A 27,744-nucleotide genomic window follows, 5' to 3' on the forward strand; every position below is an offset into this window, starting at 1 on the left:
TTTTGTCTGGTTTTAGTATCAGGGTGGTGGTGGCTTCATAGAATGTCTTTGGGAGTGTTCCATCCTCCTCAATCTTTTGGAAGAGTTTGAGAAGGATTTGTATAAGTTCTTCTTTGTATTTTTGGTAGGATTGGTCTGTGAAGCCATCTGGTCCTGGACTTTTGTTTGTAGGCATTTGATTTTTTGTTTGTTTTTGTTTTTTGGTTTTTTTTTTTTTTTTTTTTTTTTTTTTACAGATTCTATTTCACTTCTAGTTATCAGTCTGTTCAAACTACTTTTTTTTTTTCTTTATTCAGTTTTGGTGGAGCATGTTTCTAGAAACTTGTCCATTTCTTCTAGGTTGTCTAATTTGTTGGCATATAATTCTTCATAGTATTCTCTTTTGGTTTTTGGTATTTTTGTGGTATCAGTTGTTATTTCTCTTCTTTCATTCTTATTTTGTTTATTTGGGTCTTCTCTCTTTTCTCTTGGTGAGCCTGGCCAGAGGGTGTCAATTTTGTTTACCCTTTCAAAGAACCAGATCTGGATTTTACTGATTTTTTTCTATTTAAAAAAAAATCTCTATTTATTTATTTCTTCTCTGATTGTTATTTCCTTCCTTCTGATTTTAGGTTTTGTTTGTTCTTCTCTTTCTAATTCTTTTAGGTGGTAGGTTAGTTTGTTTATTTGAGGTTTTCTTGTTTCTTGAAAAAGGCCTGTATGGCTATGAACTTCCCTCTAAGAACTGCTTTTGCTGCATCCCATAGATTTTGTATGGCTGTTTTCATTGCCATTAGTCTCAAGGTATTTTTAAATTTCCTCTTTGATTTCATCATTTATCCATTGGTTTTTAAGTAGCATATTGTTTAGATTCCTTGTAATTGTTTTTTTCTCATCTCTTTCTCTGTCATTGATTTCTAGTTTCATGCAATTGTGGTCAGAAAAGATGCTTGAAATAATTTCTATCCTCTTAAATTTGTTGAGGCTTGTTTTGTGCTCTGTTATGTCGTCAATCTTAGAGAATGTTCTATGTACACTTGAAGATAATGTGTATTCTGTTTTGGGGGGATGTAATGTGCTGAAAATATTAAGTCTAGCTGTTCTATTAGATAATTTAGGATCTCTGTTGCTTTATTGATTTTCTGTCTAGAAGATCTGTCAATTGATGTGAGTGGGTTGTTAAAGTCTCCTACTATTATTGTATTCCCATCAATTTCTTTGTCTGTTAGTGTTTGTTTTATGTATTTGGGTGCATATATATTAATGAGTGTAATATCCTCTTCTTCTATTGATCCTGTTATCATTATATATTGTCCTTCTTTATCTTTATGGCCTTTGTTTTAAAGTCTATTTTGTCTGATATGAGTATTGCGATCCCCGCTTTCTTGTCATTTCCATTTCCATGAAAGATCTTTTTCTATTCTGATACTTTCAACCTATGTGTGTGCTTTGCTCTAAAGTGGGTCTCATGTAGGTAGCATATTGTAGGCTCTAGTTTTTTTTATCTGTCACTCTATGACTTTTGATTGGAACATTTAGTCCACTGACATTTAAAGTAATTATTGTATTTATTGTATATGTATTTATTGCCATTTTAAACCTTGTTTACCAGTTGACTTTGTATTTCTTCCTTTCTTTTTCTTTTTCCTATTGTGGTTTGATTATTTTCTTTTGTATTATGCTTGTTTTCTTCTTTTTGATTTTTGTGATTCTATTGTATGCCTTTGATTTCTGATTACTGTTTTTAAAGTATGTCAATCCCTTCTTATATCTACTTGCCTTAGACTGGTAGTCATATAGGCTCAAACACATTCTAAAAACAAATCTACAGGTTCTTACTCTCCTCCCCCACATTTTATGATTTAGACGTCCTCTTTTACATCTTCATGTTTATCCTTCTGCCATTCATTGCGGTTATCATCACTTTAGCAAAAATGTTTTTATTTTTTAATCTGTGTACTGGCTTATTTAAGTGATTTACTTTCCAACTGTGATTTTTCTCTTTGCTATAGATTCTTGCTTCTTTTTTATTTAGAAAAGAACTTTCAAGATTTTTTTTAGGATAGGTTTAGTATTGCTGTATTCTTTTAGTTTTTGCTTGAGAAATTCTTTGTCTCTTCTTCTATTCTAGATGATAATCTTGCTGGGTAGAGTATCCTAAGTTGCAGATTTTTCCCTATATCATGCCACTCCCTTCTGGCCTGCAAAGTTTCTGTAGAGAAATCAGCTGGTAGCCTTATAGGGGTTCCCTTGCAATTAACTCTGTTTTTCTCTTTCTGCCTTTAGAATCCTCTCTTCATCTTTAAACTTTTGCCATTTTGATTACAGTATGTCATGGTGTTTGGGACCCTCTGTATACCTTGTACTTGGACACGTTTCCTTCTTTAGGTTTGGGAAGTTTTCAGCCATGTCTTCAAATACATGTTTGAACCCCTTTCCTCTTTCTTCTCCTTCTGGGATGCCTATTATGCATAGGTTGGCTCACTTTATATTATCCCATAGGTCTCTTATATTGCTTTCATTTTCTTTCCATTTGTCTTTCTGTTATTTTGATTGATTTCCATTATTCTGTCTTCCAGATCACTTATTCGTTCTTCTGCATTATTCAATCTGCTATTCATTGCCTTTAGCTCAGCTTTTGTGTCGGAAATGAGTTTTCTAATTTTTCTAGGCTCCTCTTTATGGTTTCTAGTTCCTTTTTACAGTCATTTGCATTTCTATCGATAATTTTTTTTTTTGGCCACACCACGTGGCTTGTGGGATCTTAGATCCCTGCATTGAACCTGGGCCCTCAGCAGTGAAAGCATGAAGAGTCCTAACCACTGTACCACCAGGGAATTCCCTCAATAAACTTTAATTCCTTCTGTATTTTCACTTTTTTAAACTTGGTGTCTGAAGAGGTCTGTTTCATTGTTTGTTATTTCCAGGGAATTCTCTTGATCTTTTAATTGGGAGTGGTTCCTCTGCTTCTTCATTTTACTTATATTTCTGATTCTATGAGTTTAGGGGAAACTGTGTTCTTGGAGGGTTGTTTTTATGAGGGAACATCCCTTTGTAGCTTGTGTGGTTTTAATATTTTTGGTGTGAGGGCTGTTTTTTGTATGGATGCCTGCCATGTCTTTCTTCAGTGTGTGCTGGCCATTATCCCCTTGATAGCGGGTGTGACTGGTGTTGTGGTGACCAGAGCCTGCACTGGATATTGAGCGGGGCCTCCTCTTTGCTCTGTGGCTATCACTGCCCTATTGTGGGGCAGGGTCTGCTCCCTAGTTGTTGGAGTAGAAGCCACCAGATCCGTTTCTGAGCTGTGGTGTGTATAGGTGGATTGGAGCATGCCCACTGGGAGATGAGCCACTGAGTATTCCTTCACTGGAGTTGTCCACCAGGGAGTGCGCTCTGTGGCGTCACCTGAAACCTGTCGTGAGGGCTCACAAATATGTTATTGTTGGCACTGCCCTTGGCCCTGGCTCAATTGTGGGAATGCTGGCAATCGTCCCTGGTGTCCCTCAGGTGCTCTGTTCACAAAGCCACCAGTGCAGATCCACTGAAGACGTCAGGTACCAGGACCGCAGCAGTCATGCACTTGGACCCACCATGGGAACTATGGAGGCAGCCCAGACCCTGGCCCTGTCTCTGCATGCATGTGCCAACAGAGCCCACAGCTGCTAAGGCCAGACCTGACCCAGCTGCGGGAGTACCCATCGTTCACTTGGAAGTCCTATAGGCAGAGCTTACAAAGCTGGTGGTGGTGGTGTAAATCTGCAGATCCCACGGCTGAGGGGAGGGCTCAGATTTCATCCGTTTCCTAAGTCATGCGGCCCCTGGGGATCAGCTCTGATTTCAACCCCGCCTCTGTGTGTGGGCAATCTGCTGGCACTTACGAGTTCCCAGAGCTTGTAGAGGTGGCACTGAGCCAGTTGAGAGTGCACCAAGAGGCTGCTATGGAGGCCCCGCCCCTCCCTTCATGCACCACTTAATGAAGGTGCTTCACTTCTATGGCAGGCCCAGGCTTCTTCCGTGTACAGCCCTGGTTGCAGCCATACCACACTCCAGCCCCTTCAAGCTGACTCCGCATAGCCAACGCTAGCCCTCTCCTTGGGTCTGTCCTCTAAAGTCCGAGTTTAGCACCCGGACCCACATGCAACAGAGAACAAGTCTCAGGCTGGCATGTGCAGGGCAATGGCATGGACCATCTATGCAGTTCTCTTTCTGTTCTGCCTGCTGCCAACTTGCTGTTGTGCTCTCCTCCAAGCCTCTGAAGCTCCCTTTCTGTCCTGGCTGATCTCTCTGCCAGTGAAGGGGCTTCCCAGGATGTGGGAACTTCTGCTCTTTCACAGCTCCCACCTAGGGGCGCAGGTCCCATCCCAATTTCTTTTTTCTTTCGTCCTACCCGGTTATGTGGAGATCTTTCTTGCAATATTGGGTGTCTTGAGATATTCTGCCACCGTTCAGTAGGTATTCTGTGAGAACTGTCCACATGTATGAGTATTTTTGATGTATTTGTGGGAGGAGGTGAACTCCACGTCCTTCTATTTCGGCATCTTGATTCTTCTCCCATAAAGCTTTGAATTAGCAAATTAGTTTGCCAACTGAGTGCTTTCCAAGTGCAGGGAGCTGCTCTGGCACCAGGGTCAAAGTTGAACGACCAGATATGTGTTCAAGGACTTGCAGCCCAGAGGAAGCAGCCCTGAAGCTAACAGTCACAACACACTGTACAGGGAGCCCTGTGAGCAGGGAAAAGACAGCACCTAACTGTGCCTAGGAGACTAGGGGGGGTAACTGACCAGATAATGTCATGGCTGAGATCTGAAGAGTAAGGATTCTCTCATGAGACAAGAGGAGGGGAAGTGTGTCATAGGCAGAAGGGACAGTTCAGCAGAGTGGGGATGTGAGAAATCAGAGCTGTTTGGATAATGGTGAGACATCTGTGGGGATGGCAGTGAAAACTGGATAGGTAGGTAGGACACACACCAGAACGGCCTTAGATGTCACATGAAAGCTATGAATTTCATTCTGAAACAACGGAAAGCTTTTCACAGCAAAGAAATGTCATCATCTGATTTGTGTTTTCACTGTCGAGGAAGGATTGAAAGGAGCTGGGACTCAGCAGAAAGCCCAATGAGGAAATTAAGAAGCACTGTGCGTTAGAAGGCTTGGGCTGCTATAACAAAATACCACAGACTGGGGGGCATAAACAACTGAAACCTATTTTCTCACAGTTCTGGAGGCTGGTAGTCCACGACCAAGGTGCTGGCAGGGTTGGGTTCTCCAGAGGCCTCTCTCCTTGGCCTGCAGGTCCTCATGTGGCCTTTTCTCTATGCACATACATCCCCGATGTCTCCTCCTCTTCTTATAAGGGTACCCGTCATACTGGATTAGGGCACCACCTAATTACCTCTTTAAAGACACAATCTCCAGATATAGTCAGAGTCTCAGTTACTAGGGGTTAAGACTTCAATATGGAAATTTTTCTGTGGCGGCGGGGGGGGGGGGGACACAACTCAGTCCGTAACATAGTAAGAATGGAGAAGAGGGAAAATGGAAGGACAGTTAAGCAGAGATCAACATGGCCTGATTAGTGATGGGCCAGGTACACACAGGAAATAAGGAGGTCTGCTTGAGTTTTGGTTTTGGCAACTAGGTATGTGCTGGTGCCATCTGTCAAAAAAATGAATAAAGAAGGAGGCTTGGTATGACCAGAAAAACGAGTTCAATTATCAACATGCTGCAACTGAAGTAGTAATTTCTAGTTAACAGGTAAGTAAAAGTTTGGAAACTGAGGGTATATGAGATTGTCCAAAAAGAAAATGTGAAATAAGAACAGAAGGGAATGGAATCTTGGTGAATAACATCAAAGGTGCCAAACATGAAGGGTGTGGAGGTCTATCCAGAGAGACAAAGAATGAGAGCAAAGTGACACAAAAATTAAGAGAGAGGTGAACTGAATGGGAGATGGTTGTTAATTCCTAAGTCTTTTTCAGAAACTTAATGGTATTCTACTTCAAGGATCATAATATGTGCTTTTCATGAGTTCTAATTTGCCTGTTAGTAAACTAGGATCTCAGTATCCAGGATGCCTTCAAAATACCCTATCGATAGTATATAGCTTTCCCTATATCTTTTGCAAATTCTAAATCTTTAGAATGAGAAAATATTTTTAAAGGTAAAGTATGATGTCATATATCTTAAACTGATCAGTACTCTGATTTTTTTCAGGATTACTTATTCTTGACAATATTCCCATTTATGCTGGAATACAACTTTTGAGGTTATTTATAACAATGTATATGCCTTAAATACTGTAGAGGTGATAAGATATCTAATGGACTGAACAATATAATACATCTTGGCACACCAAGCAGCCTGAAATCTGTTCATGAAATCTATTTCAATGGAGCTAGTGATTTAATGTAGAAAATAGAAAACAAGCTGCATAGTGGAATAACATTTATTTATCAGCTATACTGTGAATATTATTTTTCAACAATCAGATATAGACACTTGAAAATTCCACAGTACTCTAGAGACCCAAAGGCACAGATACAAGTGATTTATTATGTTTTTAAAAAGTGACCGAAGGGAATATTAATTCTGGAAGATTTTTAATCAATTCAACACTATTATACACTAAAGGAAAAAAAAAATTTTACAAACATTCCCTCACAAGGCCGGTACTTTTATATTTATATAGTATTATTATAGCAATTTAAAATGTTAATCTATGATATAATAATGTCACTTCAGAAAACATAAAAAATATAGTTTTTTTTTAATAGCCATGCTCTCATTTTTGATGAAAGCTAGTCAGTTCATTCTCATGTTAGTTTGACACTTTACAAATGCACAAGAGATTCAGAGTCAGCTTAGTAAACCTGTATAACAGAAGCCCTCAGACGGAGTGGAGAGAGGGCTCATCATCACTCAGGTCTGAGTCATCCTCATCCACCCCTTCAATGACCGACTTCTTCCCTTTACAGCAGGAGACAATCAACCCAATCATGAACACCTGCAAATGTAAACAAGGTGTATGTTATTTCTCAAACCTGAAGTCATCCAGAAAGCACCAAATTTAAAACCCAATAGCATTGCTGTGACAAAAACAGGCCACTAATGGTCACAGCATCCCTGGACACCTGTACTTACCCCAAGGAAGGCCCAGTTACCAAAGTAGTAGGCGGCACTGAAGAACCAGAACTTGTGAAGGAACAGGTAGGTCCGGGTGACAATACACTGATCTATAAAAGCAAATAAAGGACTAGGGTGAGGTAGTTTCTCTCTTGAAATAGACTATTAATATTTGACCTAAAAGGTTATTAAGCAAGACTAATTATCAGTGTTAGAGACAGGATTGAAATCTAGGCCTATCTCCAAAGCCCACTCTTTCAATCACCTTAATATAGTTTAAATTATCAACTAATATGACATATTTTTAAAAGTGAATGCTACCAATGTAACCCCAGCTCTTAGGTATAAAAAATTATATTGGCTAGTTCAGTGTAATTGAAAAAGCATTTTAACCTGGAATGCCAGACACATCCTAAAACAAAACAAAGTTTTCCTGATGAAGAATGAAGAAAGTAATCAGATGTGGTTAGCATTCTTTTCTAAGAATCCAACTGAGATTTTTTTGAGCTTTTTTTTCTTTTTAAGAATGCTATTGAAAAAATGGCCACTGCTTATAAAGAAATACAGAAAAATCATTATCTACTGATTTGCTTACTGTCTGAATTTTAGACAGCATTATAGCTTGAATTTAAAAAGAAATCACTTACTTTTCTCCTTCAAAAAAAAAAAAAAGTAACCTTTAAAGAGAAATTGGCAGACTGGTTACTTGGTATTTGTGTGAGACTCCATACTATTTTATCCAAACACATTGTTTCCATTAGTTTACAAAGTCCTTTATACATATATCTAGTACAGGAAGTCTAAGGAAATACTTGTTTATGAAAACCACTTGTCCCATGGATTTCTGAAAAGTAGCATTAGGTTCTATTTTAGCCCAACCCTCCCCTCCCTTCCCCTACAGTTCAGCATGTCCTTCCGGATGGCTCAATGCCCAGCTGGACAGACAGCCTCTGCTTCTGGCAGGAAAACATGCCATTTAACAGAGAAGCACCTTCCTCTCAGAAGCAGGACAGCAATTTAATGCGGATCCTCTGATCCCCAAGGGCCCCCTTCGTATTCCTCGTTCTCTTTCTCAACACAAAAGTCTAAGAGGAATATTCCAAGCATCGTAAGAAAAACCAAAAAGGTATCAAGCAGCAGGGGAGGGACAAATGTCTCTCCTGTCCTACAGTCCCTGGCCCCCCAGATCACGGCCTCACACCAGGCGCCAGAGCTCAGGCAGCAGAGACACCTCCCTGCAGGAAAGCCACTGGTCAGCCACTCTGCCCCAGAGCAAATTCTCCCCTCGATCACAGAAGGTGCTTCACAGTAATATAACATACTCAATTTGCCACTTTTTCCACTGGATTGGCCTGAATATTCCACAGTACCCATCAGAATACCTGGCATTCATATTCAGTATGACTGCTGAAAAACTAAACTTTTTAAAAAGGGGATATTTTACTTTAAAATCATATTGCTAAATAATACATTTTCTAATTTGTTTTGACTAAAATCTGAGAAGATTCCAAGGATGTCGAAACAAGATGCTCTGAATATGCCTCGAAAATGAAAGTATAACTTAAATGTCCAGCATGACAAAGCAAGTCCAGGCCCTGGTCTTGACAGACTTGATGTCAGGTATCATTTGGTCACTTCTCTGCCATGTGAACGGGCAAGTCTGAACCACGAGACTCTGCTTGTCACCACACTTCCTGATAGGGTCATCTTGAAGACCAAATGAGGGTTGCAAAGTGGAAGTTAATGTCCATTTTCTTCTTCAAGATGTACTAAGACCATGATAAAGAATAAAATTTTCAAGAGCTGCTCAAATGGTGCCAATAAAAACTCATCTTAAGATTTTAGGAGATTATGTGCACACTAGTAGTGAGGAAAATACTCGCTTAGGTATTAGCATCATGACTACTCTGTACATGTTCATTATTCTTCTGTCTCTACAGTCAAAACAGATACAAATGAATTTGGTGAAATTTAAATGTGTATAATTCAGTAAAAGGATACCTGCTGCACAGCAATATACTTTTAAATAAAAATAACCAATTTGAAATGAAGAACAGAACGGGCTGTAAAAAATGCCTGTTCACAGTTATTTTAAAAACATCAACGCTTTTTGAGCGTTGCGCCAAGGGCTTTCTCTAGTTGTGGCGAGCAGGGGGTACTCTTTGTTGCGATGAGCGGGCTTCTCATTGCAGTGGCTTCTCTTAATGCTGAGCACGGCCTCTAGGCACGTGGGCTTCAGTAGTTTTGGTGTGTGTGGGCTCAGTAGTTGTGGCTTGCAGGCTCTACAGCACAGGCTCAGTAGTTGTGGCGCACGGGCTTAGCTGCTCGGTGGCGTGTGGGATCTTCCCAGACCAGGGCTCGAACCCGCGTCCCCTGCATTGGCAGGTAGATTCTTAACCACTGTGCCACCAGGGAAGCCCACAAACCTGTTTTTAAAAAGTTATTCAACCTTCTCAACATTGCTAATGCTCTAAACTTAAAAAATAAAAGTTCTATTACTCATTTCCATACCTAAAGGTATTTGGGGGGTCAGAACTTGAGTGAACCAGAAATTTCAAGGCCAGAACAGGGATTACAAGACAAAGGCTGAGCTGGCAAAAGCAGGTAGAATCAAATCACTTTTCCCAGGGGGTCTAATAATCCACTCAGTGACATTTTAAATTGGCTATATCTGCTGATTATTTTCCCCACCACAAAAAAAACATATCTTAAATATTTTTCCTATCACATTATTTTACATGTTTACCACTTTCAAAGGCTGGAGATTTGATGCAAGCCTTCTAAAATAAGAAAAAAATGTACATTGTTAGTGTTCTGCTTTGTTGTTGAAAAAGTATGTAACAGCTTTTACAGTTATCTTTATATGTATATGCCATTATATTTATATGTGTATAAAGTGGCATATGTCCACAGAGGAATTTTAGTTAATAATCCCCATGCATATATTTTATGTTTGAGTGATAACTCCACACTGAATACACCATCTGCCACCTCCCAGCTGCCCACCTGAACCATAGATATCTAGGAGATCTAGAGAGGTGTTTCTACTGCTATCTAAAACACTACAGTAAGTATTTCGAACTTGGTTTGGCCTTCAAAGTAAATGTGAATTCCTCAATTTAGGGAGTACATTCTAAAACCGGAATTGTTCAGGAGACTTCTGGCTGTTATTCCTCACAGGGACACATAAACTTCCAATTACACCAAAGAGTGCATGTTTACAATGAAAAGCTAAAAATAGGGGTTCAGACAAAATTTTTTCTTCAAAGTGGCCATACAGTAAGGATCAGGATTAAAAGAACCAAGAAAGAGCCCCTGGAGCCTATGAATAGAATCAAAATCCTGCTTCTACCATCCTCCCTCCATCTGCTCTCACTTATCATCAAACTAGATGAGTAACTAACAGAAAGTGCAATTAAACTTGTTTCTCATGTAACAGCCGCCTTTATAAATATACCTGATAGATTTAACACTACTTATTTCTTGTTTCCTTTTAGACCACTGGCTATTTCATTGTTAATGTGTGCTGACTGCCATTAACATAACTTTGCTCATTAACTATAATAAACAGCACCTTCTACTTTAACTATATTTTGAAAAACAATACTTAGTGCTGATTTAAGCCACCATTATGCCATCGCCATGTTACACCTTGAAATCAGCTTAGAATTAATTAACTCTATATTTGTGCTTTACTTATAAAACAAATCCTTATGTTACATGTGCATACAGAGAGAGGGCATTTGGGAAAATTCATGTACCACAGAGAATTTTAAAGCAATTTCTTTGTTTGACTAGTGACAAAAAAACTGGGAGAAGACTGGACTGTTTATAACACCACTTCCTTTCTCATGGTTGCCCGTGATCGTGCTAACTTTGGTTTCTGATTAGGGTCTTGCTACTACTGAATACAATAGACATACAAATCTTAACTGGAAACAGGCTAAGGATCTCAGGCTTTACTGTGATATGATTAGGAATTATTTATCAAATGGTTTTAACAAAGGGGATAGCATGAGTGAACTGCAGGCTGGCAGAGGGAACTGAGAGTAGGAAGAGGTTCATCAAACCTGGAAACAATCCAAGTGAAAACACGAGCTGTTGGGATGAAAGGAAGGCTGGATCTGAGCTTCTGGGGAGTAAAATGCCAGTGAGTAACTACTGTCAAATGGATTTACAGCATGTGAAATATATACGCACAAAAAGATCTGAACTAGCAACATATATCCAAATAAGGAGGGCAGAAAAAATATAAATATGTAATAAAAACCAAAATTGTATGCTCATCTGAAACTTAACAAATGGCATACAGTTTAATAATGTTTTGTTAAATCTCACTGCAGGAGATGGGTAAAAGGGAAAGAAAGAATTGGTGAACATCAAAAATCACAGAAATTCTAAAGGAAATTGATTTTTATATTTTATGGATATATAAATTGTACCAGGCTAATAAAGATAGCACTTGCCACATGTTTTGTACTAAAGAGTAACTTTTTATAGTGACTATTTTAAGAACCAGTATCATCTGTGTTGAGCTCTGATTACATTTAAGTAAGTTTAATGTATTTCAAAGATGCTAAAATATGTATTGCTCCTTTAAGAAAGAATGCACCTAATTTCATTTGTCTTGACCATATAAAAATAATTGGCCATACCCAACTTATAAAAGAGAGTCACAAAGGTTAAGTATTAGCATAACATGTAGACACAATCTTAAACTGTATTAGTAAACCCTAAATTAATTAGATTTACTATTACTCTTAATTGTCCAAGATAGTAAAACATAAAACAACTGCTTTCTATTACTTTATCTTTTTCATAAAATGGTAGTAATTTACGGGGTATAGCAGAAAATATTAGAGATAGAAAATTGAGATTTGGTTCTTGAGTCTGCCACTTATATTTACTGTGAGATTCTGGAATCATTTAACTTCTAAGTATCAGTTTCTTTCTAAGTGTCATTGAGATAATATCTACTTCTGACGGATAGTGATAAGATAAACTGAACTTCTGAGAATTAAATTAGAGAGAATTCTACATGTGCTTAAATTAAAAAAAAAGGTTGATATTTTAGGAGACAGCATCCTTAAGCAAGCATCTATAAAAAGTGGCTGAGAAATTTTACAAAATCACCTGGGCTGTCTTCAGAGTGGACTCCGAAGAACTGAGAAACCTTACACCTAGCTAACTTCAGTGGACTGTCCTAGCTGAACTGTCATCAACACAATCAAAATGTCACCTAGAAAAACAACTTCGACAGTAAGAGACTTTCTGGATCTCAAGCAAAACCCAAGAAAAATATGCTGTGATCGATACTTAATTTTCTGGTCTGCACGGCAACCTCACTTGACAACGGACACAATACATAAGGCTTTCTCAGCTGGATGATACCAGCCAATGTCAGTGAGGCCCTCTTCTGACTCCAGGCCCACTTAGAAACTATGTGACTATAAAGTTGGTTTTCCAGATTCCTTCCTCCAATGAGAATTCACAAGCGCTGAGCCTCTAGTTTCTTTAATGGTTATACTTCTTATGGTAAATTAATAAACTGCCATCTGGCTAAAACTTTAGTTTCCTCTCCACTTATCTGGAGTCAAATACAGATGCTGGAGATCAAGCAGGATTCTTAAATAATAATTCTATCTCATCACTCTAACTTCAATATTGCTCTGCCCATTTGATGGGTAGAATTAAATCGAATGAGGCTATCAACACAGTTATTATTTGTCAAGTGAAAGATTATAAGTTCATAGTACTTAACCATGAAGGACTATTTTAACTTGTTGAACACAAAGTCTTCTGTTTCAAGAGGGTAGCCTGAGCACAGTCAGTTGTTTCCCGTCCTGTTTCCCAGGACCTCATTAAAGTTATGGAGCAGGAATAAAGCCAGGAGCAAACTTGTGTGTGTGTGTGTGTGTGTGTGTGTGTGTGTTGCGTCTTCGTTTCTGTGCGAGGGCTATCTCTAGTTGCAGCGAGCGGGCGCCACTTTTCATCGCGGTACTCGGGCCTCTCACTATAGCGGCCTCTCTTGTTGCGGAGCACAGGCTCCAGACGCGCCGGCTCAGTAGTTGTGGCTCACAGGCTTAGTTGTTGTGCGGCATGTGGGATCCTCCCAGACCAGGGCTCGAACCCATGTCCCCTGCATTAGCAGACAGATTCTCAACCACTGCGCCACCAGGGAAGCCCCTGGAGCAAACTTTTAACAGCAAAGAGAACGGGAGGAAGGCCACACAGTGATGGGAGACCTCAGCAATATTCTGGACGATGGAAAGCTGCATTTAAAAGGTCTCCAGTAAAACAGCTGGTTTCCTTCTCATTTACTTTAAAAAATAACGTAAGGATCAAGAAACCCCAGTCATAAAGTCCCCAGTGATGAGGCTTCCCAGGTTCCTGATACTTAAATACAAACTAGCATAAATATGAATGAATCATCATATATATACAGAAAACGATGAGCATGAAGGGAAAGAACAAGATAGACAGAAATGCTCCAAGATGAACTGAACTGTAATTTACTTAAAGGAAACAAGGAAACGATTAAGAAAAATGTTTAGTATCTTCACATATTGACGAGGATATTACATCCATAAAACAAAGATGCTTGAAAAAGAAAAATGAGACACATAAAGTACCTCAAGGAAAGTACAAATTTGTTACATAAAATAAAAAATTCAGGGTATAGTTTGAAGATAAAGCTGAATACATATCCAAGAATCTAGAGCAAAATGGTGGGCTGAAAATATGAAATATGAGAGGAGACAGATGATGAAGATATCCAGCAACTAATGAACAAGAGCTCCCCAAGGGGAAAATGGAGAAAACAGAAACTATCAAGTTAACTTCCAAAGAAGAAATAGACTGGCGTTGGATTTCTCACCAGTCAAAAATGAAACACAGATGGTGCAATGCCTTTAAAGTTCTAAAAGAAATGAAGTCTTCCATAGAATTCTAAGCACAAACTCATCAATTCTATCAATTGTGAGGATATAATACTTTTCAGATATACATTTTGCGCAAAGCCTTTCTTTTCTTTAACTCTAGGTAAACTAAGAGCTCTGAGAAGGAAATCAAGAAAGAAGATATGGTTTCTAATGCATCAGAAGTCCAATGAACAGAAATTATAACATTAGAGCTGAACAGCGCAATTAGAAAGCAATTAATCCAAAGAAAAGGGGTCAGTAGGTACTTAGAAGGAAGTAAATACAATGGGTTTCCTCCCATTGTGAGCAAGAAGCGACAAGACACTAGGTAGATATCAATCTTATGTTACTTTAAGAACATTTTTTAACAAGAGAAAGAAAAAAAGGAACAAATTTTAAAAGTGGTTCAATTCTACAAATGCTGGTTGAACAAGGCAGAAAAATATACTCATATATATCTATATGTTTTCTTATCCTCAAGGAGCTTACACATTCCTATAAAAGGGTAGGACAGAGATAAGACACATAAATGATGATAGATTAAGACAGAGTAAGGTCATGTCATCAGAAGTATAAATGCTATGGGGATTCAAATGAAAAAAAGAGAAACGGCACATGTGTTTGGAGATTCAAAAAAGAAGGTCAGGTTTGAAAGAAACCTTGTAAGACGGCCAGGATTCTGACTGACAAAGATGGGAGGAGATGGGTAGAAACTGGCTGTGACATTCCAAGAACGAACAGTTGAAAAGCAAAGACGGAAAAGATGGGCACGTTCAGGAAGTGTATGAAAAAAGGCTGGAAACATGCAGGATGGGTTAGAGAGTGGAATCCTTCAGTCCTCGGCTGAATTTATCAGATGGTACAGGGCAGCACTTAAGGCTCCTGGTGGAAGAATGACATCGCCAGAGGACTTGAGAACAGCGGTTTCCACAGTGTGGTTTCCAGACCAAAACCGTCAGAAAATTCTAGGGTCCCTCCTCAGATCCACTGAATCAAAAATTTTGCGATGTATTTTGCAAGCGTTCCAAGTGATTCTGATGCACATGAAAACTTCGATAACCACTGCTTCAGAACAATTAGACTAACAGCACTGTGTAGTGTGGATCAGAGTGGAGCACTAGTTAAAAGGCTCAGCAATTCATCTGACAGGTCATTTAGGTGAGATGTGAGGGTCACTATGGCAACAGACTCTGCATCCCTTAGCAACTGATTATCTGAAGAGAAAGTGAGTGAAGATAACTGTGCATTGAAGAATGATGGTAGTAAAAGCAATAGTGAAGTCAGGACATATGGCCCAAGACCTCATCTAATAGTTTGTACTTCCCCAATAATTATTCATTTTAAACATTTTTATAAAAGCACATTACCAAAATAAGAAGGCTCTGTATATTATTTTCACATGGTTGATACATCTCATTTAGGACTACCCATAGATTAAGCTAACATGCTAACATCTTAATTTCGCTTTCTTCCTTGACCCTGCACACCACACCGCAACTATACACGTGCTTTCAGCCGTAAGGGAAACCTAATGAAAAAATGTGCGGTAACCAACGGTAGACTGAGAAGTTATTAGGTTTCTTATTAGTTCTCAGTTTATGATGGAATACCAAGAACAAAGTCAAACAGGTTCAAAGGAAAAAAAAGGACAGCCTGGAAAGTTGGAAATAGATTTAAAAAGACAATTATTCTAGATATTATCAAATACAGAATATAAAATATTAAGCAATGTTTTCTAATTAAAACTCTAAAAACACACACATAACCCCTTTCTCTCTCATATGCTATGCTCGACTCCTCAGCAAATCCCGCTTGGTCTACCTTCAGAATCTGTCCAGAATCTGACCACTTCCTGCCACATCCACCACCACCACAAGCTCTGCCTTGGATTCCTGCAAAAGCTCTCTCAACTTGCCTTTGCCCTTGGTTTCTTATGGTCTATCTCAGGGGCTGGTAAACTTTACCCCAAAAGGAAACATTTAGACCGTTCCTTCCTTGTTTTTGTACGTTTTGCTGGAACACGGCCACGGCATCCGTGACGTACCGTGTACTGCAGCTTCTGTGCTGCGGTGGCAGAGCTGAGCAGTGCGGACCCGACTGTAGGTCCCACGGAGCCTAAAATATTGACTATCCGGTCCTTTAGAGAAAACGGTTGCCAGGCCCTGGTCTACATATCACATCAAGTCATCTGCTCACAACCTTCTAGACTGTGCATCTGAGCGTAAAACCTGAAGTCCTTAACCTTGATGACCTGCCCTTCCTCTTCCTCTTCCTCTTCCAGTCCCCCTCCCCCGCCCCACTCTGCACCTGCTGTCACCTTGGTCTGCAGGGCTTCTCCCCAGGAATCTCACTTCCTGAAGGTCGTTTTGCCCAGATGTCAGCTTCTCAGTAAGGATTTCCTTTCTACTCTACTCAGCATTTCAAACCGTCCCTCCTTCTGTGCACCGCCTACCCTCCTTTGGCACTTTATTTTTCTCCATAATGCTTACCGCCTGACATACTTATTTGTCTCCTTCTACTAAGTGAGCTCCATGGGGACAGGAATATTTGAGCTTTGTTCACTGTTGTGTCACTAGTACGTGGAATAGTGCCTGGCACATACTAGATATCAATATAAACATTTATTACATGAAAAAGCAAGGAAGAATAGATAAGAAAAACTAAATGATCATATGGAATCCTGGAAATTAAGTTATAAATTTATTTTAGAATTTCAAGACACACAGGCTTTGATTCTCAGTATTAGAAAAAATGATATGTCAATATCTTCCAAAGGTGTTCAAATTGCAAAGGCTGTTATTATTGTTGTATTCCTCAAATAAACAGGATAACTTTCTAAATAAGGCTATCGAAATTATCAGAATTCTAGGTGACCTGACTTCTCCTCATCTTTAGACTAAATCTAACTGTCCTTAACTTTCCCATCCCCACCTCCAAATTTGCAGACTATAAGACAAAAAGACCATATAGTGTTTTTTTTAAAGGCCCCATGTGCTTGAGTCTAAGGGAAAGTATTACATATATTCTCCTGAAGTGGATCTTCTTGTTACAAAATTCCAGAAAGCTAAAATTAATTAGCTTCACTTAACATGGGGTAGGAGGTATTAAATTTAAAGTCCATATTCAAACCTGTCTTTTAAATCCACACAGAAAGAGTCTGGTACCATTTTCATTTCAAATTACATTTATGGACCACCCACTTGGGGACACAGCACCACAGGAGACATAAACAAATACTGTCATCACAAAGCATCAGTGTCCCTTTTTAACCTCAGGCCATACAGCTAAGTTTCTAACGAAATCCCCTGAACAGCTTCATTTTCAGCCTCTAAAAATTGGCTTTCCTTAAAATGAGCTTTTTATTTATAACTGTATACGAAACACCAAATGTAAACTAGTGGAGTAACTCCTTTAATAAAACTAGTTTTAAACAGTAGTCTCTCCTGCAATATACATTTTTCAATTAAAAAAAGTATTTTTTTTTTTTTTTTTTTTTTTTTTTTGCTGTACGCGGGCCTCTCACTGCTGTGGCCTCTCCCGTTGCAGAGCACAGGCTCCGGACACACAGGCTCCGCGGCCATGGCTCGCGGGCCCAGCCGCTCCGCGGCCATGGCTCGCGGGCCCAGCCGCTCCGCGGCATGTGGGATCTTCCGGGATCGGGGCACGAACCCGTGTCCCCTGAATCGGCAGGCGGACTCTCAACCACTGCGCCACCAGGGAAGCCCAAAAAAAAGTATTTTTTATTTTTATTTTTTAATTTTGCTTACAGGTGAAAGTATTGGTAGGTAAAAAACAAACAAAAAAACAAACAAAAAAAACACCACCTGAATCCATTGCTAGTGATTATGTAAGTACTTGAGCACTACTGCTTAGTTACCTTGAGTTATAAAATCTCCTGGAAACTCAGTTCAAGTAGAAAGAAATATTTCGCATTTTGGGAAAAAGATGTTACCAAGAATTCGAGAATTACGTTTTTTCAGGGAATTCCCTGGCGGTCTAGTGGTTAGGATTCCACACTTTCGCTGCTGAGAGTGCGGGTTCACTCCCTGGTTGGGGAACTAAGATCTCACAAAGCCATGGGGCATGGCCAAAAGAAAAAAAAAAGAAATACATTTTTTCAAAGTCTCAGTAACTACCCTCCCCACTGCTACCTTTCAACAAACTGGAAGGAAAAAAGACTTCTCTATAATCAATAGCTACTGGGCAGATGCATGCCACTACCTGGTCTCTCACTGTTTTCATCCTTTAAAAGGCTTAACGGTGTTTTTTCTCTAGTTACAGAATAAAAGCTATTTATCAACAACAAAAAACAGTAAATATTTATTTCTTTATTCCACATCTTGTTTCCAGGAGGTACAGCCCAACTTTTTAATATATATTTTATATATATATATATATACACACATTTTTTTCTTATTGAAGTAGAGTTGATTTACAAAGTTGTGTTAATTACTGCTGTACAGCAAAGTAATTCAGTTATGCATATATATACATTCTTTTCTTACATTCTTTTCCATTATGGTTTATCACAGGATATTGAATGTAGTTCCCTGTGCTGTACAGTAGGACCCTGTTGTTTAGCCATCCTGTGTGTAATAGTTTACATCTGCTAACCCCAAACTCCCACTCCATCCCTCCCCCACCCCCCTCCCCTTGGCAACCACAGGTCTGTTCTCTAGTCTGTGAGTCTGTTTCTGTTTCATAGATGAGTTCACTTGCATCATATTTTAGATTCCACATGTAAGTGATATCATATGGTATTTGTCTTGCTATTTCTGACTTATCTTCACATAGTGTGATAATCTCTAGGTCCATCCATGTTGGTGCAAATGGCATTATTTCATTCTCTTTTATGGCTGAGGAGTATGCCATTGTATATATGTACCACATCTTCTTTATCCATTCATCTGTCGATGGACATTTAGATTGTTTCCATGTCTTGGCTATTGTACATAGTGCTGCTATGAACAAAGGGGTGCATGTATCTTTCTAAATTATAGTTTTATCTGAATATATGCCAGGAGTGGGATTGCTGGCTCATATGGTAATTCTATTTTTAGTTTTCTGAGGAACCTCCATACTGTTCTCCATAGTGGCTGCACCAGTTTACATTTCCACCAACAGTGTAGGAGGGTTCCCTTTCCTCCACACGCCCTCCAGCATTTGTTATTCGTAGACTTTTTTTTTTTTTTTTTTTTTTTTTTTTTCTTTTTGCGGTATGCGGGCCTCTCACTGTTGTGGCCTCTCCCGTTGCGGAGCACAGGCTCCGGATGCGCAGGCCCAGCGGCCATGGCTCACGGGCCCAGCCGCTCCGCGGCATATGGGATCCTCCCAGACCGGGGCACGAACCCGTATCCCCTGCATCGGCAGGCGGACTCTCAACCACTGCGCCACCAGGGAGGCCCTCGTAGACTTTTTAATGATGGTCATTCTGACCCGTGTGAGGAGGAACTTCCTTGTAGTTTTGATTTGCATTTCTCTAGTAATTAGCAACATTGAGCATCTTTTCATGGCCTGTATGTCTTCTTTGGAGAAATGTCTGTTTAGGTCTTCTGCCTATTTTTCAATTGGGTTGTTTTTGTTGTTGTTGAATTGTATGAGTTGTTTGTATATGTTGGAAAATAATCCCTTGTTGGTCGCATCATTTGCAAATATTTTCTCCCATTCTGTAGGTTGTCTTTTCGTTTTGTCTACAGTCTCCTTTGCTGAGCAAAATCTTGTAAGTTTGATTAGGCCCCATTTGTTTATTTTTGTTTTTATTTCTACTGCCTTAGGAGACTGACCTAAGAAAACACTGGTACAATTTATGCCAGAGAATGTTTTGCCTATGATCTCTTCTAGGGGTTATATGGTATCATGTCTTATGTTCAAGTAGGTAAGCCATTTTGAGTTTTTGTGTGACGTGAGGGAATGTTCTAACTTCACTGATTTACATGCAGCTGTCCAGCTTTCCCAACACCACTTGCTGAACAGACTCTTTTCTCCATTGTATGTTCCTGCTGAAGATTAACTGATCGTAGGTGTGGTGGGTTTATTTCTGGGCTATTCTGCTCCATTGATCCATATTCTGTTTTTGTGCCAACACCACGCCATTTTGATCATTGTAGCTTTGTAGTATTGTCTGAAGTCTGGGAGGGTTACACCTCCTCCTTTGTTCTCTTCAGGATTGCTTTGGCAATTCTGCCGTCTTTTATGGTTCCATATAAATTTTAGGATTATTTATTTTAGTTATGTGAAAAATGTCATGGGTAATTTGATAGGGATTGCATTAAATCTGTAGATTTCTTTGGGTAGTATGTCCATTTTAACATTATTAATTCTGCCAATCCAAGAGCATGGGATATCTTTCCATTTCTTTGAATCATCTTCAGTTTCCTTTATTAATGTTTTATGGTTTTCAGCACATAAGTCTTTCACCTCCTTGGTCAGGTCTTCCTAAGTATTTTATTTTTTTGGATGTGATTTTTGAGGTATTGTTTTTTTACATTCCCTTTCTGATATTTCATTGTTAGTGTAAAGAAATGCAACCTATTTCTGTATGTTAATATTGTATCCTGCTACTTTGTTAAATTCATTTGTCAGTTCTAGTTGTTTTTGTGTGGAGTCTCTAGGGTTTCCTAAATATTGTATCACGTCATCTGCATATAATGACAACTTTACATCTTACCTACCAATGTGGATAACTTTTCTTTTTCTTGTCTGACTGCTGTGGCTACGGCTTCCAATACTATGGTGAATAGAAGAGGTGAGAGTGGGCAGACCAGTCTTGTGCCAGATTTTAGTGGGAAGGCTTTCAGCTTCTCACTGTTGAGCATTATTTTGGCTGTGAGTTTGTCATAAATAGTTTTTATTAGGTTGAGATATGTTCCCTCTATACCCACTTTGGTAAGAGTTTTTATCATGAATGGATGTTGAATTTCTTTTCCTGCATCTACTGAGATGTTCATGTAGTTTCATCTTTTGTTTAAGCAGTGTATCACACATTGATTGATGTAAGTATGCTGAACTATCCTTATGAACTTGCAGCCTGACTTCTACACTGTTTATGCACAAAAGCATAAAACATGAGATAATATATACATTCTTCCATCTATCATCAAAAATATGGTGAATATTTTTCTGTCAAAACATATAAAGCTGTATCATTACATTGTAGGTAACGTTATTTCAAGTATCCTCGTTGATGGGTAAATACCCAAGTTGTTTCTTTTTGTTTGCTATTTCTTATCTAACCTTGGTGGGATGTGGAAACTGGTTAGTATTGAAGGAGCAAGAAAATGCAAATATGATTTCAACATTTCCCTCTGAGTAAACAGTTTAGGGCACACAAAAGGCAGAGGACAACTCCTGCTACCCTATGAGATGAGGGTGACAGGTGGAAACTAAGTGGAAGAGGGAAGGAAAGGAGTTCAACCTTGGAATTGAGGCTTGAGGGCTTGGCAGGACATGCATTTTGGTACAGATAAACCAGATAGTGGTTAGAAGATAGGAATGGAAATCTAAGGTTCTGAATTTATTGATTAAATTATTAATACCCCTTAAATTATCCAGAATAACTAGGCTTATTTATTGTCAACTGTCAAGTCTCCAAAACATGACTTAGAAAACCTCATTGATGTAGTAAAGCTACATTTATTAGACTAACTACAGTGAGGGAGATCAAGGAGGGCAAAGGCAAAGGGTATTTATAAGGTTTAAGGGGATGGGTTGGACCACTTTAATCAAGGTCTTAGAGACTGTGGGGGAACAGGCTAGAATTGGGCTACGTTTATGACATAGGTTTTGGGTTGGTGGATGCAATGAAATGAGAAATCCCGAAGCAAGTCTTCTTGGGCAATTCATCTTGGTAAATAAGCTTTTGGAGTTGTTTCACAGTAGGAGTTTTCAACCATTTGTGTTTGTTCTCGGTGGTATTTAACGCAGGGGCAGGGAAATGAATCTGTGCCCAGAACTGTTGAGCATTAGCAACACAATGTTGGTGTCAGTTCCCCACATCTTATGGGATTAAAAAGCTTTTAAAACTTACAGAGCAGCATTTGGGAATGGTTTAGACTTTAGTCTACTATGAATTTTTAACAAGAGAGTGCCCTGGAATGGATAAGATGCTAGAGTTGGAGTACGTATGGAAAATATCCAGAAAGAAGGCACTAGGTTTCTGACACTATCATAAGAAGTGACTCTGACTAGAAAATCCTCCTGTTTCACTCACAGCTTTCTAAGCAAATGCTTAACATAAGAAAGTGTAAAAATTGCTCTATCTTTAAAAATAGGTGAGAAATTTATAGAAATATCTTAAATTGTTTAAGTAAGTTGGATTATATAACCAAACATAGAATACCATCTTTGCATTTAAATTGGTGGGTTATTTAAATATATGAAAAAATTCTTCAACAAGTTTTCAAGTGTGGTGTGTCCTTAGAGGTTTAATTTCTGAAGAGTTTTCATTATGTTCTTTGTGGATTTAAACTGTCCTTTTGCAGAGCCTCAAGAGGAATAGATTCTGTAAACCTTGTCAAAGAATGATTCATTTTCCACAGCTTAATATTCCTATAATTAAACCAAGGTTTATTTGATGCTAGAAATTTATACCAGAAATGACAGGAAAATGTGAGAGACAAATTATTTTGTAGCAGATTCAAGACTGAAAGTAAACACAAAAGATCAACTCACTTGCACAAGAAGGTATACTTTTTTATCTAAATTGCTTAGGGAATTACCAGATAGCATACACTGTATTCACTAATTCTTATATTCCAAATATGTTCTGTCATTTTGTGGGGCAAAATTCATCATGTTGAACCACTGGGCATATCAATTTAAATTTTTTGGAATTTAAGAAAAATAATATATAGAAGTGTAAATGTTTTAAAGGATATATGTAATGTGTAATTAAATAAATAATGTAATTATAATACCCCCCAAATGTTAATTAGAAGTGGTTATCTTTAGTAATTCCATATCGTGGCCTGCACTTGGTACTGTCAGTTTTTAAAATAGTAGCCATCTGGTGGTGTACAGTGGTTCTCATGTTTTTTCCCTCCCTTTTATCATTTTCTCAAAATATATACACTTATGTTTTCTGAACCATATATCATGTGATTTAACCTCTTAACAACAGAGCACTTTTTAATAGCCGGATGTTCTCTTACATAACCAGAGAACAGCTATTAAATTTAGGAATTTTAATAATGATTCTATTTTTTAAAATGTGCTCTACAGTCCATTCTTCGACATGTCATTTATCCCAGTGTATTTTTCACAGTGCATTTACCCTCTAGTGCAAGATCCAATCCAGGACCATGTACTACACTGCGTTCTGGTGTCCCCTGACTACCCTGAATCTGTGACTTCCTGAGCCTCTGGTCTTTGACGACACTGACAGTTCTGAAGCACACAGCCAGTTCCTTTATACCATGTTTGTCAGTCGTCAGTCTGGGTTTGTCTCCTGTTTCCTCGGGATCTGATTCTTGTTCCCTGTTCTTCCCAGGGTGTCACATCCTGAGGCACAGGCTGCGCTGCCCCTGGATGATGTTAATTTTGTTCACCCGGTATGGCGTGTGCCCATTTTCCTCTGAGCTGTGCTATGGCACCTACTACTTTTCCTCTGACAGCGAACAAACGGTAAGTGGAGACGTCTCATTGTGGTTTTTTTTTTTTTTTTTTTTTTTTTTTGCGGTATGCGGGCCTCTCACTGTTGTGGCCTCTCCCGTTGCGGAGCACAGGCTCCGGATGCGCAGGCCCAGCGGCCATGGCTCACGGGCCCAGCCGCTCCGCGGCATATGGGATCCTCCCAGACCGGGGCACGAACCCGTATCCCCTGCATCGGCAGGCGGACTCTCAACCACTGCGCCACCAGGGAGGCCCCTCATTGTGGTTTTAATCTGCAGTTTTCTAAACTGAGTTTAACTTCAATTACTGTATCTTCATTTTTAAACATTGTATTTGGTTCATTTACAAATCTGCTAGGGTTTCATTCGTTCTTTTTCAATACTTTGTTGTTCCCTGCCGATATTTTGATCTGGTCTTATTCCTTTCATCACAGTTAGCTGTTCCATAATCTGTGTTGGTAATTCCAATATCAGGGCTTTGCAAATCTCTTTCTGTTGTCTGCTATTTCTTCTAGCTCTCTTACATGGTATTTTGATTCCTGTGTGCTTGTATATTTGGCTCTGATGTCTTCACTTGCACTCCTTTGTGGGAATTCCATGAAGCCAAGAATTATGGTACTTCCCTCTAGGGAGGATTAAATTTACTTGCACCATGTGCCTACCGCACTGCCAGAAATTTCAATGAAACAAATTCACTCTGGTGATGTGCATTTGGCCTGCAAATCTGCAAAGGGCTAGTCTGTGGCTACAATTTCTTAGGAATGCGATTCCTTCCTTCCTGTTCTTGACACTAAGGCCAACTTTGCTTTCGGTTTTCTGCGAGTAATATGTTTAACTTTACTTGTGGTTCACACTCACACAATGGTGCCATCCTTGGGTGAGGGAGGGGCTTAGCTTTGTAAGAGGCTGCATTTCCTATGAGATGCCAACCACTCATGTGGGCCCTAGACCTGTGTTGTCAAATATAATAGCCACTGGTAACATGGCTGAGACTGAAACTAGGGAACTGAATTTCTAATTGTATTTAATTTTAATTAATTTAATTTAAACTAAAAACTGAAGCAGTGTAAAATATTTTTTCATTAAACAACTTTAGTGCTTTGGTAGAACTATACTTCACTTTAACCAATACACGTTCTCATTTAGATAATGAAAATTTAGTGTTTGAATTAAGATGTTCCTTAAGTATAAAATACACACCAGGTTTTGAGGACTTAGTATGAAAAAGGATATAATGTATGACACAGAGAAGGCTCTTGGACACCTCCCTTGTTTACCTGGGACGAAGCCAGACAGCAGCCCTGTATACTCTGTCTCTCCTTCACGAAAGATCTGCTAAGCTGTTTGTCCCCACTGATCAATCAGAACAAGAGGCTTGTTGATTTGACCTGAGTAACCTTTAGTTAGATTTCCCTCCTTCTCCAGGCCCCCAAAGGGCCTCCTTCTGCCCTAGCCTCAGCCTGAGCCAGCAGACAGCCCTTCCTAAGCAAGCCCTCCTGGCTGACCTCAGGAAAAACATCCCATGGTCATCTCACTCTTACAGCTGGTTCCTTCTAGCCTTGCTTACTCCTCCCTAGGAAAGAAAAGCCCTCTCCTGCCTGGTGTCTGAAACACCTGCAAATATCTCACGGTCAGCTCCTCTTTTTGCAGCATCCCCTCTTCCTACTGTAATAATCTGTTTAAATATGTCTCTCCTTTTGACTGCTTGAAATGGTGAATCACTCTTCCTTTGGCTTACAGGAAACTACCGTCACCTAATCTTCCTTCTTAGTTCTCCATTGCTGGCTGCTCTTCTTTCAATGGGACGGCCACAGAGCTCCACCCCTGCACCTCTCCTCTGTTTGAGTTCACCCTCTAGGTGATCTCACATCCAACCTCACAGCTTTCCTTCCCACCTGCCCCAGCCAACCCGGCATAAACTTCTCCAGATCTCCAGACCCAACTCAACTGCCAACTCAAGATCTATACTTGGATGTTCAACAAAGGACTCAACCCAAAATACTCAAACCAGAACCCCATGTTCTCCCTCACTGCATGAATGAGGGAAACAGATCTGTGGAATTAAGAATATACTCACTTTGCAAAAAGCGTCAAGAGGCATTAGCCAAACAGCAAGCTCCTGAATGCACTTCTGTATGGTATCAGATTAAAAATTAGATTCATATACACCATTCAGCAATATCCTAATGCTTGCAGTCCACGTGCCACTTATATGTGGGATTTTTAAGGCTATTTAGAAAGCATGGTAAAAATCCCAAACAAAAAACAAATTCAGAAAGGAATTTTCTTCATAGTTAAATCTTTTCACTTAATTCTCTAATACTTCAGCCCATACTACCCTTCTGAAATTGCATTCTCAAAGGTTTAAGATTGGCTAGTTGGTAAATATCTCTCTGAAGCATCCACACGAATGATCTCTGCACACAGCAGTACCTTGGATCCTGCAATGCTTTAGTATTCTGTTCATCTCTCATTGTCCAGACTCATGTTTCCTTCTCAAATAACCTAGGTTTAAGCTCTCTGACCTCTGATTTTCTTTTATATCGTCTGTGACTTTGATTTTCTCGTGACTTCAAATGACTGTCTCCATTATACTAAAAAAGCAGTAACACCCTTTTGTTTTTAAAATTAAAGGACAGATGATGCAAACAAAACACAAAAACGTGAAATGTAGAAAAAAAGAGACTTGGAATCCAGACACTTGCATTATAGTCCCAAGTCTCATACTATCAACTTTTAACTTATCTCTTAGGGACTTATTAGTATCTGTATCTGCAAAAAAGGGGTATTAAACCAGTTAGATGGATGGCCTCACTAAAGTTCCCTTTTTTTGCTTTAACATTCTAGTTTATATTTTTAAAATTGTTTACAACTTAAGTGTCTCTTTGTAGCCTGTATTTCCATCTCTATACTTCTAATACAGAAAACAAGGGGGAAAAGATTCTCTAACTGACATAATATCTTAGATAAAAGTTTGCAGAAGGATAGGTACTTGAGGTTCTGAGAAAACAAGTCAACCTGCTTTTATCATTGACAAAAGCAAAACTGCTTGGTAAACATGTTTTATTTATAGAGAATGTATTTTGAGTCATTCCTTGATAATGGGCTTGTTTACTCCAGAACTTAGTGTTCAACTACTTTCTAAAATAAGATATCAATGCACATTTTACTTTATTAATTTTCCTCTAACATTATCTTTAGTTATTCAAAATAATTCATACTTTTCCCTTTGTACTTAATATATATAATTTTAACCCTGCTTTAGCTCTTTAATTTTAAATCAGTTTTTTGTAATTCACGTAGTTTAAAGTTTAACACATCAGTTTCTATTTTAGCATCATCAGCTAACTTGAGGCATCTTAACCATTTGTCCTAGTAAAATTATATCCTAAAGCTAAAATCTAAAGCCACAGATCGTTTGATGATTTTTTAAGGCTGGCTATATATATTAACAAATATACTTAACCAGAATAATCCACAAAAATCCAGTTTGATTTATACAGATCATCCCATTTCCAGTTGCTTTAATGTCCAAATAAGACAACACAAGTTTACTCCAAGGAAAGATAAAGTAATTAAATAGGATGGCAGAAATAAGACTTCGGGTTCATAGATTTTTAAAAATGATCATTTGGAAATATATTATCTTGCTTCATCCCTCACTGTACTCCCCAAATATTCAGTGGTCCTGCCACAATTTATTTTTTCTGTAAGATGCCAAGTAGATTTGTTTTTATGCCTTGTTAATGCAGGTTTCTTCTCTGCTTGGAATAGCCTCCAGTTTTTTTTTTTGTTTGTTCATTTGGATTTAACTTATGCTTTGGGGCCCAGTTAAAAAGTTACACTGCAGAGAAAACCATTAGCCCCTTTTGCCTTCCCATAGCATTTTGTCTATAATTTCATTACAGCTTGCCATTTACTTTTCTATTACAATTATTTATTTCCATATCCAAATCCATTAGGCTGTTTGCTTTCCAAAGGCAGGGACTGTGGTATATGTGTCTCCTCTGATGCTTTCTCTCCTTCCCAGAATCTACCCCAGTACTCTATTCTGTTTGTCCACAAAGGGACACTGATCATTCATCTTCCTATTTGGGCTCAAATATTTCTGTATA

At 38.9% G+C, this 27,744-nt stretch overlaps 1 protein-coding gene across 1 annotated transcript in view; it reads right to left on the reverse strand.

Moving 5' to 3' along the window:
* Positions 1-6,406: 6,406 nt before the first annotated feature.
* Positions 6,407-27,744, reverse strand: part of LMBRD1 (LMBR1 domain containing 1) — a 109,834-nt gene continuing 88,496 nt past the window's right edge. Inside the window, exons 15-16 of the mRNA XM_082633457.1 lie at positions 7,120-7,211; positions 6,407-6,982 (exon numbers count right to left, since the gene is read on the reverse strand). Of these exons, the coding sequence (XP_082489583.1) occupies positions 6,866-6,982; positions 7,120-7,211 (209 nt within the window). The 3' untranslated portion in view covers positions 6,407-6,865. The remainder of the gene's footprint in view (positions 6,983-7,119; positions 7,212-27,744) is intronic.

Source organism: Mesoplodon mirus (assembly GCF_964341445.2).
Source record: "Mesoplodon mirus genome assembly, chromosome: 10".
Classification (NCBI taxonomy): domain Eukaryota; kingdom Metazoa; phylum Chordata; class Mammalia; order Artiodactyla; family Ziphiidae; genus Mesoplodon; species Mesoplodon mirus.